This window comes from Alosa alosa, chromosome 4, assembly GCF_017589495.1.
Source record: "Alosa alosa isolate M-15738 ecotype Scorff River chromosome 4, AALO_Geno_1.1, whole genome shotgun sequence".
NCBI lineage: Eukaryota > Metazoa > Chordata > Actinopteri > Clupeiformes > Clupeidae > Alosa > Alosa alosa.
Genome location: NC_063192.1, coordinates 29444534 through 29462935, shown reverse-complemented (window position 1 = coordinate 29462935; position 18402 = coordinate 29444534). Strand labels below are relative to the sequence as shown.

Genomic DNA, 18402 nt, shown 5'->3' with positions numbered 1-18402 from the left:
ATGATTAAAACGTCTTTCAGGAACATTCGATCCCAGATGAACGAAGGGTAAATATGTAAAACGTGAGTGTGCAAATCGGTGCGAGTAACTTTAACGACAGAAATTAGCCTGCTTTACTTTGCTTTAAAATTGCCAATATTTTGGGAAAATGATGGATTGCTCATTTTCAGTTTGCCTGTTTGCCATTTTCAGGGATTTCTATAAATGTGTATGTATTTCAACTGTAAGATGTGAATGTTAGGCCTAAAGGAGCACATGTGCCGTTCTTTTTTACTAAGCATCCTCGTGCTGTTACATTCTCACTTCATTGTTAAAACCTGCGTCACCACATGGTATTGAACCTGTCAAGTAGAGGAGGTGTCTTGAGCAGACCCGACTGCAACTGTTTGTGGCGAGATAAGGTATTCAGTCTCAGCAGCGGATCAGACGCATACGAACTGAACTCACGGTTTTGCTCCCACCGGCTGTCGACAGACTGGGATACTTCCATGTCAACATTGGAACACATGAAAAGCGACTGTTTCGCATCTGGGACTTTGTCTTCCGCCTCTCTCAAAGGGACCATCACTAAAATTAAAAGCAGACAACCCAAGAAAAGGAAGTTTACACCCAACACATCAGAGGACCTAGATACTGAATGTGATATTTGCAGGTAGGCTAAATATTTCTTAATATTTATTCCCCCTGAAGTGGGGAACAAATTGGTTTATTCATACTCGTTGTATAGCCCTATAGCCATATGTTTTAGAAAAGGATACTATTGGTTGGTATTCTAAGGATAAGCTCAAATTATTTGCAAGTACAGGGTACAGACCAATTTAGTTTTAAAAGGCTATTTTTCAATTATTGACTACTGGCTTTTATGTAATTATGTTGGATTAGGCTAGCCTATAATATTAAGTTAACTTAGATATGCTACCGAAGGCCCAATAAATGATGCACTTCAGCGGTGTGGTTGATGTAATAGATTATTTAATTATAAATCTAGAACATGTAATAAAAAATAAGTAATTTAGACTTTATCTCCTCTTCTTAGAATATCCGGTCCCTCTGGCTTTAGTGGCCGCAACCGCACTGTGCGCCGGATCTTCACTGCGTGCGCCCTGTCCTTTCTTGCGCTGTTTGGTGCAGTGGCCATGGACTTCAATGCGCGCACAGCGGTGTGGCGTGCCACTGAAACTACATTGGGCGAGCTGACTTCCTGCCGGACTAACGCCACTCTCAGGCTCGTGATGGACCTTCAGAACATGAGAAATGCGTGTGTGTTACAGAACGTTTGTGCCAGCCCTTGGGATATTTTAACAAGTGAGATGACTCAGATGTGTGTACAGGTAAACACTTCTGGCCTAATATCTAGCTGCAGCACAGAGTTAGATGTGTATTGTGCCCAGCTAGAAAGGATTCATTCACAATTCATCAACACAACAGATACTGAAAAGGATGTTAGAACATCTAGCTTCACACTGTCAATAACCTTGTTGTTGGATTATTGGGGCAATACGGAATATGACATCAGACTCCTGAAACTGACTCCAGACTGGGTAGAAGTTTTATCACTGAGGCTCCTTGTGACCTTCTATGAGCTGACCCACCAGTTACTTGATGTCCAGCAGATCGATGACCGGCTTGGGTTTCAGCACAAGTGGTGGTCCACTCTCAACAGCCTCGCCATGGCCAAACTCATGTCCGAGAGCCTGGCTGGGTGCTGGGCTAAGAGCATGGACGTGGAGCCTGACTCCCTCTTCCTTCTTGAAGCCTCCGGTAACCTGCTGTCCGGTAACAGCTCGGAGGGTGCCCTCGTAGGGGTGCTGGGTGCCTTGCGGGACACGCAGGAGTGCTTGGTGTGGACGGCAGGGGCGTCACTGAAGCTCCGGTCCCGGGAACTGCTGTCCAGCCTCAGCCTGAAGCTGTGCCTGCTGAGCCTGGCCTGCCTCATCTACCCGGCCGTGCTCTTCTCCTTCAAGCAGATGACCGAGTGGATCCAGAACTATGCGTGCAGCCTCCGCGAGCGCACCGAGGACCTGAAAAGAGAGCGGAGGCTGGCTGAGGACCTGCTCCACCAGATGCTGCCCAAGTCGGTGGCCAAGCAGCTCAGGCAGCAGAAGCATGTGGAAGCGGAGAGCTACGAGCAGGTGAGTCACACCAGGGCAGGTGAGTCACACCAGGGCAGGGGGTCACAGAGCCACAGGTCCCTCAAAATACCCTGTGGTCTACTTTGGGTCAACATTTGAGCAGGAGGGGGGATTTTTAGAGCAAATGAGTCTCCTACCCACTGAAATTCATGTTTTGAAAATGTAGATCCACAGCAGCGGACTCCCCAAAATGGCTTTCAGAAACACAGTGAGCCCCTTGTTAGGGTAAGTTTTTCTCAGTGTAGATCCAGAACAACAGGCTCCTGTAAAGCAACTGAACTTTAGGTGAAAAGTTTTAAAATGTAGATACAGGACATCAAACTCTCCCAAATCCACTGAAAACCAGTTACATTGTTACTTGTAAAAATGGAGATCCAGAGTATCAGGCTTATCAAAACCAAAACCAATTTGAACCAAAACACTGGTTAGGTTCAAAGTCTAAAAATGTGGGTCTAGAACACAAGGGTCCTCAAACTAGCCTGGCTGAACCTAGACTAACCTGTTAGCAAATCTGAATTTGCTCTGCAGGTCACTCTCCAAAGGAGCCCGTTGACGTCCGTTTCCGAATCACCAAAAACCCAAGAACATGTATTTTTTTTTTTGGAATTTAATAAACAACTGTGTTTGATTTCTTCGTTTACAAGATAGCTGTGTCTGCTGCACTTATTGGTAAGAGTTTAATGCACCAATTTAACTTTAATTTCACTGTAGATGATTGTGCTGTAAAATGGGAGGTTCAGAAACAGGCATCAATGGGATCCTCTCCAGACAGACCTGCAAAGCAAATTCACTGAGGTTTATTTTGGCAGGGTAAAGGTTTTTAAACATGTACATCCACAACAACTGCTCCTCAGGGTCGTTTTGATATGTTAAAAGGAAAGCACTGGAAATCATTGCAACAACTATTCTTAAAATATATATACAGTATATATACAGCTCTGGAAAAAATTAAGAGACCACTGCACATTTTTCTGATGTTATCCTACGGTTGCTGAGGATAACATCAGCATATTTATTTCCAGAGCTGTATACACAGTACACCCAATTTGTCGAAGAATAAAATCCAAAACGACCTTGGATGGTGACCTCTAAGGTAAAAGACTGAAAAAGAATGGTGAAATGTTTTACGTCTGGGATTTAGGCTGTGCGGTTGAAATGCAGAATCTGTGGCCTGCTGGGAGAGAAGCTGTGCACAGATGCATCACATGCTTGAGCTGTGTTTGTTCTTATTGTTGGGAGTAATTGCCTGCAATTATGGTTTTAAATATTCATTAGAAGATAAAAACAGAATATGGGGAGAAAATTGCTTGCATCTAATTTGAGAGCATTGAACAGCTGTGACCTAGGTAACAAGACTCAACAGAAAAACAGATTAATAAGAAATGACAACTTCAACGAAAAAATACACAAATCATGACAAAGAGAAGAGTTTCCCAGTTCTAGCATGTACAATTTGTTTACCTCTTCATACGGAAGGTTTGTTTACTTAACCAAAAGGTTATTGTGTGCACATCCCACCTTCTGGCAGGTGCAGGACAAAAAAAAAACGTACTCAAATGAAAAAATATATAATGTCCGCAACACTGCTTTTGACTCCCATTTATTTAATGCACAAAAGGCAACGTTTCGACCCTGCTGGGGAACAAGCATTTTGCCTGAAGAAGACCCAGATGGGTCGAAACGTTGCCCTTTGTGCATTAAATATATGGGAGTCAAAAGCAGTGTTGCGGACATTATATATTTTTTTATTTGTTTACTTAACCACAAATGTGATTGCATTAATATATGCAGTATTTTGAATGAATTAAGTTATGGTTTCATCATCATCATCATCAGTCATCATCATCATCATCTTCATCATCCTCATCTTCATCGTAATCATCAGCAGTGATGATGATGATGATTAAGATGATAAAACAATTAAAAACATTGTCCTACATGTAACTGCTCACAGCTTTTGAATGTGTGCCACCATTGCACTTGCGTGCGTCTAGGTCACCATCTTCTTCTCTGACATCGTGGGCTTCACGATCCCATATCCTGAACAATCTCTACATGTGCTTTGCAGCCCACTGCGTCTACAAGGTAAACAGACTTCTGTGATGCTGAACAACCTGTACATGACTCCTCTGTGGCGTCACTGTAGCAAGGTAAACTCAGACTCCTGTGACGTCTACAAGGTAAACAGACTCCTGTGACGTCTACAAGGTAAACTCAGACTCCTGTGATGTCTACAAGGTAAACTCAGACTCCTGTGACGTCTACAAGGTAAACTTAGACTCCTCTGTGACGTCTACTGTACAAGGTAAACTCAGACTCCTGTGACGTCTACAAGGTAAACTCAGATTGCAGGAGTACTGTATGTGTGACTGATTTGCAAGTGGAGAGAGAATAGATTTGTTTGTAAATGTTTAGTTTTTGCAACCAAATGATTTAAGAAGACAAAATATGGTTGGCAAATTCTGTAATGAACAGTAAAACTCATTAGTCGTATGTGGGACACTTTGATCATTTATATATTTGTTTTAAGGAAAAGGAACGATTTCTGAATGATGTAGCCTACAGCAGTGATTTCTTTTGGCGGATAGTTTTTTCACATTCTAAGTGGTCAGAATGGAATGTTCCCCTCATTGACTGATGACCGATGTGGACGGACTGTACCCAGGTGGAGACCATCGGAGATGCGTATATGGTGGTGAGCGGTCTGCCAGAGAGGAACGGCGATAAGCACGCAGACGAGATTGCCAAGATGTCCCTGGACCTGGTGGCAGCCGTGAGACAAGTGGCCATCCCGCACATGCCCAACCAGCGGCTCCAGCTCCGAGCCGGCATACACACAGGTGGGTCCCGCTCTCTTGCTTGTGTGTTTGAGTATTAGGATGTTTGAGTGTGTGTGTGTCAGGGTTGTGCACAATTCAAATTGCAATTCTGCTTCCTGTTTGCTACCTCGATTGAAATGCAAGAGAAATTCAAGAATTGAATTGGAATTTAAGAGCCAGTTTCAATTCAGTTCTGGAATTTTGCACAAGCCTGGTGTGGTGTGTGTGTGTGTGTGTGTGTGTGTGTGTGTGTGTGTGAGAGTGATAGGACCAGATTTTCTAATTGCTGTTTTATAATGCTTTGTAATGTTCTAATATTGGTGTAACTGTCTGGTATAATACTCAATGTATTACAGTATAGTTATTAATAGCAGAATATTTTTTCTGGTATTAAGAATAATTTTGTGTATGTATGGAACACAAGGAGATTATTTTATAATGGACTAATGGCTTTCCAGAGTGTTCAGAGTCTAGCTGTAGAGCAGGGCTCTCCAACCTATTTTCCTCCAAGAGCTACTTTGACAAAATGGCATCATGCCATGTATTCACATAGCTGATCTCCACCCAAAACCGCTGAGAAAGATGTTTCCCAAGTGACTGGTTTATCAGATGTATGAACATCTTCCTCAAACCTTTTGGAGAGCTACTTAGAAAAACAGGTGGGGAGCTACTAGAAACAGGTGGAGAGCTACCTAGAAACAGGTGGGGAGCTACTAGAAACAGGTGGGGAGCTACTAGAAACAGGTGGGGAGCTACCTGTTGGAGACCCTTGCTGTAGAGCCTCTAGGTCACTAGCTGTTTGATGAGAGTGAAGCTGCGCTGTGTCTGCATCTGTTGCTGCAAGACTGCCCCCTAGTGATAATTTGGAGGATCACACCCAGATGTGCAAAATTACAGGGGATATGCTTTCATGTGGAGTCCTGCTTCACCTCTGAAGAAATAAGCTAATCAGCAGTGGTCTTAAACCAAGCATGTCTTCACATCAGAGGATGATAGGTAAGAATTTCAAAATATGAGACAGTTACTGTGGTGAGGACATTCCCAGAGACTTTCTGATTGGTTGCTCTTTTCTGTCTTGGGGCTGTGTGTGGCTGGAATTGTGGGCTATAAGATAGCTCGCTACTGTCTGTTTTGATTGGTTGCTGGTTTCAGTCTTAAGGCTGTGCGTGGCTGGAATTGTGGGCTATAAGATACCTCGCTACTGTCTGATTGGTTGTTTCTGTCTTAGGGCCATGCGTGGCTGGAATTGTTGGCTACAAGATGCCTCGCTACTGTCTTTTTGGAGATACTGTCAACACCGCTTCCAGAATGGAGTCCACAAGCCTGCGTAAGTAACTGCATAATATTCAAAATGCACACACACACACACACACACACACACACACACACACACACACACACACACAGAAAAAGGATTTTTTTCATGTATCCACATGAACAATGGCTAAGACTTCATGAATATTTCCAGTTACTACATCACCATAGAAACATACAAACTAACACACCTGCCCCTAGCCCCAACCCCAAACCTGCACTTTCTTACCGATCTATTCCTGTTAGACTAAACCAAAATAAAGCAAACTGTTGACAGATTTTTTTTTTTATATGGTCATTGCTACTACATATACTGAATCATACTAATGTTATTCCATTATGTCAGCTCAATTACAACCATATGAATGAAACAAAAATGTCATTAAATGTTTGAAAATGAAATGTTACTACAGTTTTTGCCCATTGCTTGAACACTTTTTGCAAAACTCGGCTCATTGTGTCAAAACTTTATACACAAGCACACAAGACACAACACTGGGAAATAAACCATTCACATCTATGTCGAATTGAAACACTGCTATCAAAACCTAACAATCCTTTGTCAAAATGTCACTCTGATGACAAAATGATACACACTTGCATCATATGAATACACTTTCAGATTAGCAAAAACACACTAGTGTACTTTATTTAAAACACTGCAGTCTTTCATTTTCACAGCTTTTATTCAGTTTATCAGTTAGCATTCTGTGAAGCTCAATGTAACACTTACAGGTTTTGTTATGGGTTTTTTTTCAACAAAGGTTTTGACAAAGTACTGAAAGGTTACAAATTACATCAACTTTGTTTACTACTGTAAAACAGGCTTAGATGTGGTAGACTCTGCCCAGCTTCCCTCATTGTCAGGCCATAATTTATCACATGATCCACCAAAGTTTTTCTAATATTATCTGAAATATTGTTCCGTGCATAGCCTCTTCCACCACCTCCTCTCTCTCTCTCTCTTCCTCTTCCTCTTCCTCTACCTCTTGCTCTCCCTGCCTCCATGCTTGCAATGTTCTCAAAATGGCTCAACTGAGGCCTATTTGTGGCTGGCTGATTGGTGCTTAGTTTTGTAAGTAAGTATTTTCACATGTGTGTCTAAGTGTTTTCAATCACCCAATGTGTTTTGTAATTTGAATATATGTGTTGTCCCAATGGTACCCATGAGATTTCATGCATGACTGATGTGTCTTATGTATGAAATAGTGTGTAGTGTGCAGGAGCAAGTGTGGTGCAGAATTGCAACTAAAGTGCAAAGCAGCGCTTTTGTTTAAGGTATGGATACACTGTGTTTAAGGTATGGTTACACTGTGTTTAAGGTATGGATACACTGTGTTTAAGGTATGGCACTGTGTTTAAGGTATGGATACACTGTGTTTAAGGTATGGTTACACTGTGTTTAAGGTATGGATACACTGTGTTTAAGGTATGGTTACACTGTGTTTAAGTTATGGTTACACTGTGTTCAGGGTATAGTAACAAAAGCTTCAAGTTTTGTTACTTGGTCTAAGGATGTGTCTATAGTGTTCAAGCAATGGGCAAAAACTGTAACTAAAATGTAAACAACCTTGTGATTGTACAAATTAATTGAAACACTTGTCTAAGTGCCTCTTCTCCACGAGGAGATATTGCCCACGGCTATTGTTTTCCTCTTACAAATTTATTTTGTGTTCGGGAGAAATTGACCCTGCCAACTTCTGTACGTTTTGTTTGAAGTAATTTGCACAGGGGTGTAAAACATTCAGAGAGTGTGTGTTTTGCACTCTCAGGACACTCAGGGCTTTTCTCATAGTGTGTGTTATAACACATTGGTGTCACTAGTGACATTTGTTCGTTGTGTTGGCTGTGCTGATGTTCCAGCCCAGAAGGTCCATGCCAGCTCAGCTACCTATTTGGCCCTGATGAAGGACAACGCCTACGAACTACAGCTCAGGGGAGAGATCGAAGTCAAGGTGGGTGTCTGACAGGTGATTTGTGTGTGTGTGTGTGTGTGTGTGTGTGTGTGTGTGTGTGTGCGTGTGGTGTGTGCGTGTCGTGTGTGTGTGTGTGTGTGTGTGTGTGGGTGTGTGTGTGTGTGTGTGTGTGTGTGTGGTGTGTGTGTAGGTGTGTGTGTGTGTGTGTGTGTGTGTGTACATGTGCGTGCGCGTGCATGTGTGTGAGTGTGTGTGTGTGTGTCTGTGTATGTGTTTGTGAGTGTGTGTGTAGGTGTGTTGGCAGGTCTGCCCTAAAAACCATGTAGCCAGACATGTAGCCAGCCTTTTTCATCTTAATTTGTCTGACTTGGAATTGGGGACTCTGGACTTGGGCCACACCACATACAGTTACAATTCTAATCTTGTTCATGGAGAAAAAAAAAAAAACATTGAGAGTGTGAACACAGTGAGAAAGTAAACCAGTTTCACAACCTCGGAGTCATTTGAAGTGGTCAGTAATTAGCAGTCCACTCAACCAGCATGCCAAAGGACTAGCAGACTAACAGTGTTAGCACTTCTGTTGGCTCTCCACCATCTTGGCGTGTGACTATGAGAGCTATTCAACTGCTTTTCATTTACCCAGTTAATTAAGAGGAGATGAGGGATTGTTTCATTTTAGCGCTATTAAGACCTCAAGTGTCCCCAGAGAGAGGTGGACACAAGGAGGGAGAAGTAGAATTAACATAAGACCACTCCACTAGCAGGTTACACTCATGCTAATTAAGCAGTCACTTTCAACTGAAGACCACACACTTCTCTAGTTTCCTCTTTAGTCCAGAATATGACTAAATTATGTCATAATAATATGATGGAAATGTATATCTGCTGAAATCAAAGAGATGAACAGTTATTTTTCAAAGCTTCCTAAATTCTTAAATCTCTTTGTTTGGAGAGTTCTAAAGATTGGTTACCTATACTAGATGTCATTACATGTCATTACACAGAATTTACAATTTTTCAAAAAGTCTACAATAACTCTCCATTTGTGGTTCTGTGGTGTTGATGTAAATTTCTGTGAAGAAACAGTATGTTATGTAAATGGCTGGTGGTGGGAAATAATGGATGTGTTCTTTGTACAGTCATTATTTGTAAATGTTTCGACTACATAATTATACCAACTACTTAACCTTAATGACAGTGAGATCTTTTAACATTCTCTAGTCTTGAGTACTTAGCTAGTCATTTTCCTCTCGAGCACCATGGAGCTGGTACTTTGTCAGCAAATTCCACAGCAGCCTAGTGTGGAATGTGGAGTGTTGTGGGCGGGTGTGTGTGGTCACGTGAGCAGTGCGTTCCCGCAGGGCAAGGGCAAGATGAACACCTACTGGCTGGTGGGCCACAAGAACTTCAGTGTGCAGAACGACAGCCTGGTGTGCCACTGGAACCCCAACCTGGCCCGCAAGAAGAGAACTCCTGTGGGGAGCAGCGCCTCAATGGCCAACGTGAGTAGGACTGCACACACGCCACCAGGGTTGGAGTCTATCGCTGCAGGGCCATCATGTTAGATCCCTCTGTAGCTGGCTGATGGGGGATGCTACAGTGTCATCCAGCTGTCTGTGTACAGCAAGTTAAGCGTCAGTTTTGTTTTGGAATGTTGTTAGATATGATTAACACTCAATATCTCAATTATTCTTACTCTTTCAATATCACACAATATCTCAATTATTCTTACTCTTTCAAAATCACACAATATCTCAATTATTCTTACTCTTTCAAAATCACACAATATCTCAATTATTCTTACTCTTTCTCTACTTCTCTCTCTTCACTATCCCTCGCTCTCTCAACTCATTTCTTTCTTTCTTTCTTTCTTTCTTTCTTTCTTTCTTTCTTGCAGTCCAGCCTGACCATCCAGAGCGTGAGTGAGAACATGACGCCCATCTCTCAGCACCCGTCCCAGCCGGGGTCCGAGGCCACGCTGTGTGTGTCGGTGCAGGTGGAGAACTGCGCTGGCAGCTTCGGCACGCTGGGCTCCATGGTGGGGGGCCTGCAGGAGAGCCCCAGGCAAAGCGGCTCCTCGCCGGGTCACAGAGCAGACCTGCTCCCGGGAGCAGTGCGGCCCTCATGAGGAGGAAGAGGCTGATGAAGGGAGCAGGGGAGGTTTGTGTTTGTGTGTGGACAAGCATAGATGTTAGAAAGCTAGATACCGCATTGTCCGTCGAGTTCTATAAGGTGGCATTCGCGAGCACGGCAGCCATATTGGGGCTGCCGTGGCCTACTGGTTAGCACTTCAGACCTGTAACTGGAGGGTTGCCGGTTCGAACCATGACCAATAGGCTGAAGTGCCCTTGAGCAAGGCACCTAACCCCTCACTGTTCCCCGAGCGCTGCTGTTGTTGCAGGCAGCTCACTGCGCCGGGATTAGTGTGTGCTTCACCTCACTGTATGTACACTGTGTGCTGTGTGTGTTTCACTAATTCATGGATTGGGATAAATGCAGAAACCAAATTTCCCTCACGGGATCAAAAGAGTACATATACTTATACTTTATACTATATATATATATATATATATATATATATATATATATATATATATATATGGGGGGCAAACACCTAAAGGGGCTATCACATTGTACACGGTATGCGCTGCGCTGCGCTCGGCGCTAGGTTGCTCTTGGTTGAGGTAACGTCCCAAAGATTTTTGTTATGCTCGTCGCTGGGCTCAGCGCAAAACACCAACGACTTACAGCGCGCCGCGGTCAAAGTTCAACCTGATTGATCCGCTTTTTGCGCACGCAAGCCATTGACTATAATGCATTTTATAGCGCATGCCGCGTGTAATGTGACAGGCCCTTTACTGTCCATGGGCAACACTTGCTGGCAATCAGAGGCACCTGTCTGATTTCCAGTCAGAGTCACATGTTCCTCCATCGGCCTCCAGTGATTGTTGCCCCCACCAATATGGCGGCACTATTTACGTACGTTCTGGAATTCAATGTGGCATCTAGCTTTCTAATATATATGTGGACATGTATGCCCTGGCCAACATAGATTTTCCAGGCCTGTTTGTAATGCAATTGAACTGTCCAGTTGTGTTTTTCTACCTGTTACCTCATGACATTATGTGGCATACTCGGCTTCATGTTGCAATCTCATAATCATGTATAGGTCAGTGCTCTGACCATAAGAACTTTATGTACTGTAAACCCTGCCCAAGTGTGTCTGGTGTGTGATGCGCCAATTCAGTCTGATGTACACAATCTGTACAAAATCAAACTGTTACAGAATTCACTTTCAACTGGTTCATTCTCTATGACATAAATGTTAGTATTGACACTGTATCTGTCATCAGTTAGTATATACAATCTCTAATGTCGACATTTCATCACAGAATATTACAAGAGTAGTTGTTCTGTTTATGTTGACTATTGTGAAATTGAAATTAAAAAAAAAATCTGATTTCACTTTGTTGTCTTTGTTCCAGAGTCCAGAGCCACCCTCCACGAACACGTGAAATGATTAGGAGACTTGTGGCTATTTAAACTTGTTCATCTAGAACCATTACAGTATACCCCAGTAGCCAATAACCCAATAAGCTATCTCAACAGTTAGTTATATTTATTTTAAATTGAGCCATGAACAATGAGCATTGTGTCAAGATGTTGTACAAAACCCAAGGCCTGCACCACCCAAGGCGGACAGAGAGTGACCACAATCCCTTTTGCTAGAAATAAGACAAACTTTAAGCGGGACCCATCAGGCTGAGTACAGCCCAGGAGAAGGTTAGAGAGAGGTGGGGAGTGGTAAGAGGGTTGATATCAATGCATCAGCAAGGAAGAACCAGGAAAATATGGACACAGTAGGACTCCAGGTTACAGTTTTTTTCAACTGCTTACACACTAAATCTTTGCTTGTCACACAATTTTCTAAACATGTCCTTTAAACATCATAACCCGACACCAAATCTGCAAAACCATACACTAATTCTCAGTGTTTGACTCAGTTTTCAATTGACTAAAACACATTTTGCAAAACACCACACACAATTTTCTACCTAACACACAAAAAAAATCTAACAGGAAGTAACTTGATTTCGTTCTTCAAACACAACCCATCAAAATGCCACACTAAATCACCAGTGCTTCACTCTTTTCTCTTCACATGTGCAAACACTCTTTACTTTACTGAACACCATCCAATCATTGCCTTAGTATAGGTCTATGAATAGATATACTCTCTATATAGGTATAGACCCTTTCAATCTGCTCCTAGAGGATTTCGGTTGAAATATTCAGAACCAATGCAGATACTTTAAAAATAGAGAAAAATACACATTTGTACAAATACAAATGTTCTACAAAATAAATTTGTCTTTTTACTCTATTTTTGTTTGTCCCCATGTTACAGTACCATTAGCTCAATAAATTTTTTCTGTGCCTCCAGAAATGCCTTAGGAATGCTTACTGTAGAATTGTTTGTTTCTGCAGTTGAAAGGGTCTATAGGCCTATGAATACATACTGTACACCCCCCCCCCCACCTCCCACACACACACACACACACACACACACTTGTCTTTGGAAAAAAAAAAAATCAGTGTTTTCAAAACTCCATGTACATCTGGTGGTCACTGTATTCTTCTTTTTTTTTTTCTTGTTTGCTGTAAAATACTGTATTCACAACAGCAAATTATTTGGGAAAAATCACTATTTTTGGTTTTCAATATCGCTTGCATTTTTACTGTGTATTTCAACTTCTCTTTGTTGAAGTAAACCTTGTATGGAAATACATATAGAAAATAAGACAGAAGAGCTTTAGGTTTTGAGCAACAGTGTGTACATGATGTATCCAAAATGTCATATTATGACAAAAGTGTTTGTAATGTGAGGCAAATGTTTGCTTTAAACATGTGTTTTTGACATTTTGAATGTTGTGTGTCATTTTGCTGGAGATTTGGGGCATTTTGCATTTTGTGTGAGCAGTTGTGGGTTTTGTGTGTGGAGTTTTGAAAAATAGACACAGAGTTTTGAAAACGTGTGTAAACAATTGTAAAAAACTGTAATAGGCCTGTCTGAACTTTGAGCTATCCGAGCAACTAGGCTCAAGTTCCGTGTGGCCTCATTTCCACACTTCTGTTCTTTGCACTTGAGAACTACAGGATCCCTGATGAACTTCATTAGCCAGAGAGGCTGTATTGCTACGGAGACGCCCAGCATGATAATGAGAGTCAATTACAGCCAGAGTACTCCTGAGCCCTGTGAGGGAGTGAGGGGGACAAGCCGCGGCTCCTAGCCCCTCTATTGTCTGCCGGTTAAATGCAGACCCGCCATAATTGTCCAATCTGAAGCTCAAGGCACTTACCAGCCAATTCAATGGGAACCAAATAAGGCCATCTGGGCTGACAAAAACGTGATTTGTGTTTGAAGATGAAGAGGAGAGGAACTCATATTCTTTGCGGGGACATCCTGGACTGTCATTTCTGGATCATAGCCAAATCATGAACAATTCAATCCTGAGAACATTGGAAAGATGTCACCGTCATGCACTACTGGACAATTTCCAATATCTATATCTCACAAATGCATTTTAATGCCTTGACATTACTGTGATGAACAATCAAACGTTGTGACATACTCCAGCCAAATTTAAATTTGCCAGGTGCTAAACAACAAGATACACAACTCTAGCAGTCACTGCATGATTCTATTCTCTGAAGTTCATTCTCTGCAAAGCAGCACACTTCACTATATAAACACAAGGTGGCATACTTGTCTCACATTTGACTTCACTGTGCTTGCTATTCATCCAGGTTGGCATTACAGTAATACTGGTTTAAGTTTGCAGACATTTTTACTGTGAATTGATTTAATCCCACCAGACAACTTAAAAGTAAGCAGATACAGTGAACCCTCAAATCCTGGTAACTATCGTATTAACTACTGTTTCACAGGTACAAATTCAAATGTGAGGAACTGCCAATTGCTTTAAAAAAAATCCACAATCAGTCACTGCATATGAGCGCAAATAAACAGGTCACAGAGTCACGTAATCCCCAATTCCTGGAATGGCACTGGGTGGCGGGGCATTGAGAGGTGATGTATTCTGGGCTTTGAAAAAGCGCCGTTATGCCACCTCCAACCTATGTGGTCACAGAATGACCATGTGGCTGCCAGAGGAGACCGATGGGAGTAGGGCAGCAGTTATCACACCTTACCCTGTCACACACACACACACACACACACACACACTCACAGAGCGAGCTGTCCAGTCACACCCAGGGGTGTGTGGTGGACAGGACAGGCGTCATATGACTGACAGAGCTGTGGTCTGTGTCCACTTCAAGCCGTCAGCATTTTGAAAGGATGTGTGTGAGAGAAAGAGAGAGAGAGAGAGAGAAAGAATAAATAAATTGGAATAGGCATAACATGTCTCTTGTGCAATAATTCCAATGACAACAAAACAGGCCACAGCACTGCTACCTTTACACTGCATGTGGCAAAAAAAACCGATTGATTCTTCTAATGATGAAATCCAACCAGGTCTTTTGCTACATTGAACGATTATGAATAGGAAGCGTAATGTCAGAATGGAGGAGTGATATTGGTTTGGTGATGTGCTGATGTGTCAGCCACCTGTTGATTCCTGCTATTACTGCCTTGGAGGCAGGCAGATGGTCAGAGAGGCTGAAGACTCGATTCATTTTATTTCAATTCAATTCAACTTTAAACAACATTTTAAACACTTTATTTGTCCCCAAAAGACAAACTACACAGCCACGTCGAGTAGCATAAAAACGTGGCACACAAAATATTAATATGTATGTATAAAATGCTGTAAAGAGTGCCCGTTTAATATGAATAAATACATAGATATCCATTCAGTATGATGTTGATAAAAGTTCAATGAGATGCACAAAATGAATATGAATGTAAATGCAGCTACAAATGTTCACAGTGATGCCAATACAAGCATGTCCCTGATAGTAGTACCCATTTCATATGGTAGGTGGCAGCATAACGTAAGCATCAGCTTTCAGATACACAGCGCTGGTGTTACTTTGACACTTGTCAGCCACACGAAACGAATACACATTCTAAATGTTTCACAGTGATCAAGTCAGTGGTACGATTTCTCTGATAAGAAAGAAAGAAAAAGGCCGCACGTTTTATTGCACAGGCTCATTTTGGTGTAGCGCCTACTTCAGTGTGCTTGGAAAAAAAACACGAATAAGAGACATTGAGGAGAGATGAGTGAAGCCTGCTCCTACCACACAATTCTCTTAATTTCTCTGATAGACACGCATGGCCGTCATACACAGATGTATGGCCAGGCCAGCCACCCTCATAGCAATCTGTGTGTGTGGCCATGACAAACTATATCCACCACAGAAGGGTGGAATGTGGAAATGAACAGTTTAAAAGAAATCACCATTGACTTTGCTACGGAGGGGAAAGAGTAGACAAATGTTTGGCTGGACAGACCTGCTGTCTGGCAGTCCAGTCCAGCCAAACTGAACAATATTTTTGTGATACTTTGCTTTCAGTGGCTTCTCCTTGGTTGGCAATTTGCTTGCCTGGTACTTAACTTTTAAGTAGCTTTTCATAAAGGGTAAACGACTAAGTGTAAATATAAACTTATGGATCCTCACAGCTAGGAAATGAAAGTCAATATCCAAGATCCATATAGTCAGAGAGAGTCTCACACACACACACTCTCTCTCTCTCCCTCTCTGAGTTGGGTGTTTGTCAGAGCTCTCCTGAGAGGTAATGCTCCACTGAATGGCATCGCGGCATCGCCAGCTGCACGGCGCGCAACCTTTGACCCCCACTGTGCAATACGCCAGCATCCTCATTTCAATTACGGCGCTCTCAACCCCGTGACTCAGGGTAATGGAACACTGAATGAACAAGTGCATGCATAATCTCTCCAAAAGGATGAAAAAAATACTCCCCCTCAGGCAGAGAAGGAGGAGAATCTAGAGGATAGTCTAGGTGAGACAGAGAGAGCTGTTGCTTGTTAAATCATTGGTTAAAAAAAATAACTCAGCTGCAGTCTGTCTTTAATGTGCTATCAAATATCTGAGTGATTACTACTGACCTGTCAGATTCCATTTATGTAAGAACATCTTGACAACAAATGCCCCTACCAGTTCTTTTATTTATCTATCTTATTTCCTTTTTTGTCAGTCAGTCCTGTTTTTGTCGTGTCTTTCTCACCTTTTGACTCTTTTTCTCACTTATCCTTTCCCACTCCCTCTTTTTCCCACTCCCTCTCTCTCTTTCCCACTCCCTCTCTCTATTTTCCCCTCACTCCTTTCCTTTCTGCATCTGCTATATTCTCTCTCTCTCTCTCTCTCTCTCTCTCTCTCTACCCTGTCCTCCCTCCTCTCTCTCTTGCTGTGAGGTGTGGAGTAGCAGACTGGGGGAATCATTAGTGGGAACGCCACACGCCACATTCCAACCACATAATACAACTGTCCTCAAGGCTCCTGTCACACACACACACACACACACACACACACACACACACACACACACACACACACACACTTTCCACCATGACTAACCTGGACACACACACACACACACACACACAAACACACACACACACACTTTCCACCATGACTAACCTGGACACACACACACACACACACACAAACAAACATACTGTAGTGCATACACACACCTATTGTCTCATTAGAAGAGAACATCCACTGCATCATCATATGCTTGCATGCTCAAACAGTGTGTGTGTGTGTGTCAATATCAATGACTTCAAATAAATAAATACAATATAGAAGTTTTTCCAAAATTCAGCCGTAAAAGACAATTGCACTACAAAAGGGCAACAAGTGCCATCTACAGTGTCTCAGATGCCATGAGAGCCAGTGTGATGGCCCAAATTCACCTGAGATTGAGGGTCTCATTGGCTATTAAATGCAGTCATCTTATATGCAGTATAGGTCTCCAAAGGAATGATGACACTACGTCACCATAGTGATGGGGTGGAAGTGATTGCCTCCAACCAGTAGCCAGAAGCTAAACTGTCAAAGAACCAGAGCAAATCACTTCAGTGCCAAAGCATAAAGGTGTCATTTACATTCCCTATTTGTTTTGATGGATCAGATTCAATACATAAAAATGTATTTGGAAAATGCATTGCTGAGCTTTTCTGTCATGAGCACATTACTACAGAATAAGCCCCCTTACCTCCAGTAACCCACTCAGAGATCACACACACACACACACACAGCTCAAATACATGCATATGACAATAACAACAATACATTGGTGATCCCATTGTCTGGGTGTTTCATGTGCTGCCACCCCCCTCCACCCCGCTGTGCTATCAGAGGTTCAGCCCTGGGGCTGAGGAGCCTGGCTCCCGGGGCCCAGCGCGCATTCCACCCCAAACAAGGCAGCGTGCCTGGGGACCGTGAGGGCCACCATCCACCCCGCCTCAGGGTGACGACGCCGCACAACAACACGCCGCGCATCCACAACAGAAGATAACCCGACGCAACAACACCACAGCAACAAAAAACGGCATTGTGGTGCATGGGGCGAAAAAAGTGCCTGACAGAACACCACAAGGTAGCACTACACCATGCAGTGTGGTGCAGGATAATAAACACACAAAAAAACTCAAACACAAACACATAATATATAGAAATGCATAGATTGTTTTATGCATTTCTAGATGTTATGTGTACATATAATATTTTCTATATATTATGTGTTTGCCTGCAAAGGGTTTTTTGGTACAATGTGATGGAATGAAATGCCTTACGACACAACCGAAACAAGCTTAAGTTACTGCGTTCATTCAAACAGTATTAATGCTGGTGGCAAGCCGAGACAGAGCCTCGATAACACAGTTGGCACTTTTCCCGTAATCAGCCAATCCCAAAGCAGAGTGTGGCTGCATGTGGATCACACACAGAGAGACAAAGAGCAGAGGCCTATTGCACAAAAGCAGAATTAAGACATCCGGGATAAGTTACTGAGCTGCGCTCAATGAATCCAAAACAAGAGCGTACAGGCTTAATTGATTGCACAACGAGCAAGCCAGGATGAGCAGACACGGATTCATCAAGCCAGGTGAAACCTATCCTGGATAAGTGCGCGCTCACAGCTCCCTCAAATAGACCCCGCCACCGATCACAGATTCACTGATTCACCATGGCAACTAGAGCGGCTTCATTGCTTCTTCTACGGTGTGA

The 18402-nt window shown here is 42.7% G+C and overlaps 1 protein-coding gene across 1 annotated transcript; it reads left to right on the top strand.

The window, feature by feature from the left end:
* Positions 1 to 409: 409 nt before the first annotated feature.
* On the top strand, positions 410 to 10547 carry LOC125293332 (soluble guanylate cyclase gcy-37). Its single transcript, XM_048241200.1, has 8 exons — positions 410 to 652; positions 1037 to 2132; positions 4127 to 4312; positions 4798 to 4972; positions 6180 to 6278; positions 8129 to 8220; positions 9543 to 9683; positions 10079 to 10547. The coding sequence occupies exons 1-8, from the start codon at positions 489 to 491 to the stop codon at positions 10307 to 10309; spliced, it is 2184 nt and encodes a 727-aa protein (XP_048097157.1). The 5' UTR covers positions 410 to 488; the 3' UTR covers positions 10310 to 10547.
* The last annotated feature ends 7855 nt before the right edge of the window (positions 10548 to 18402 follow it).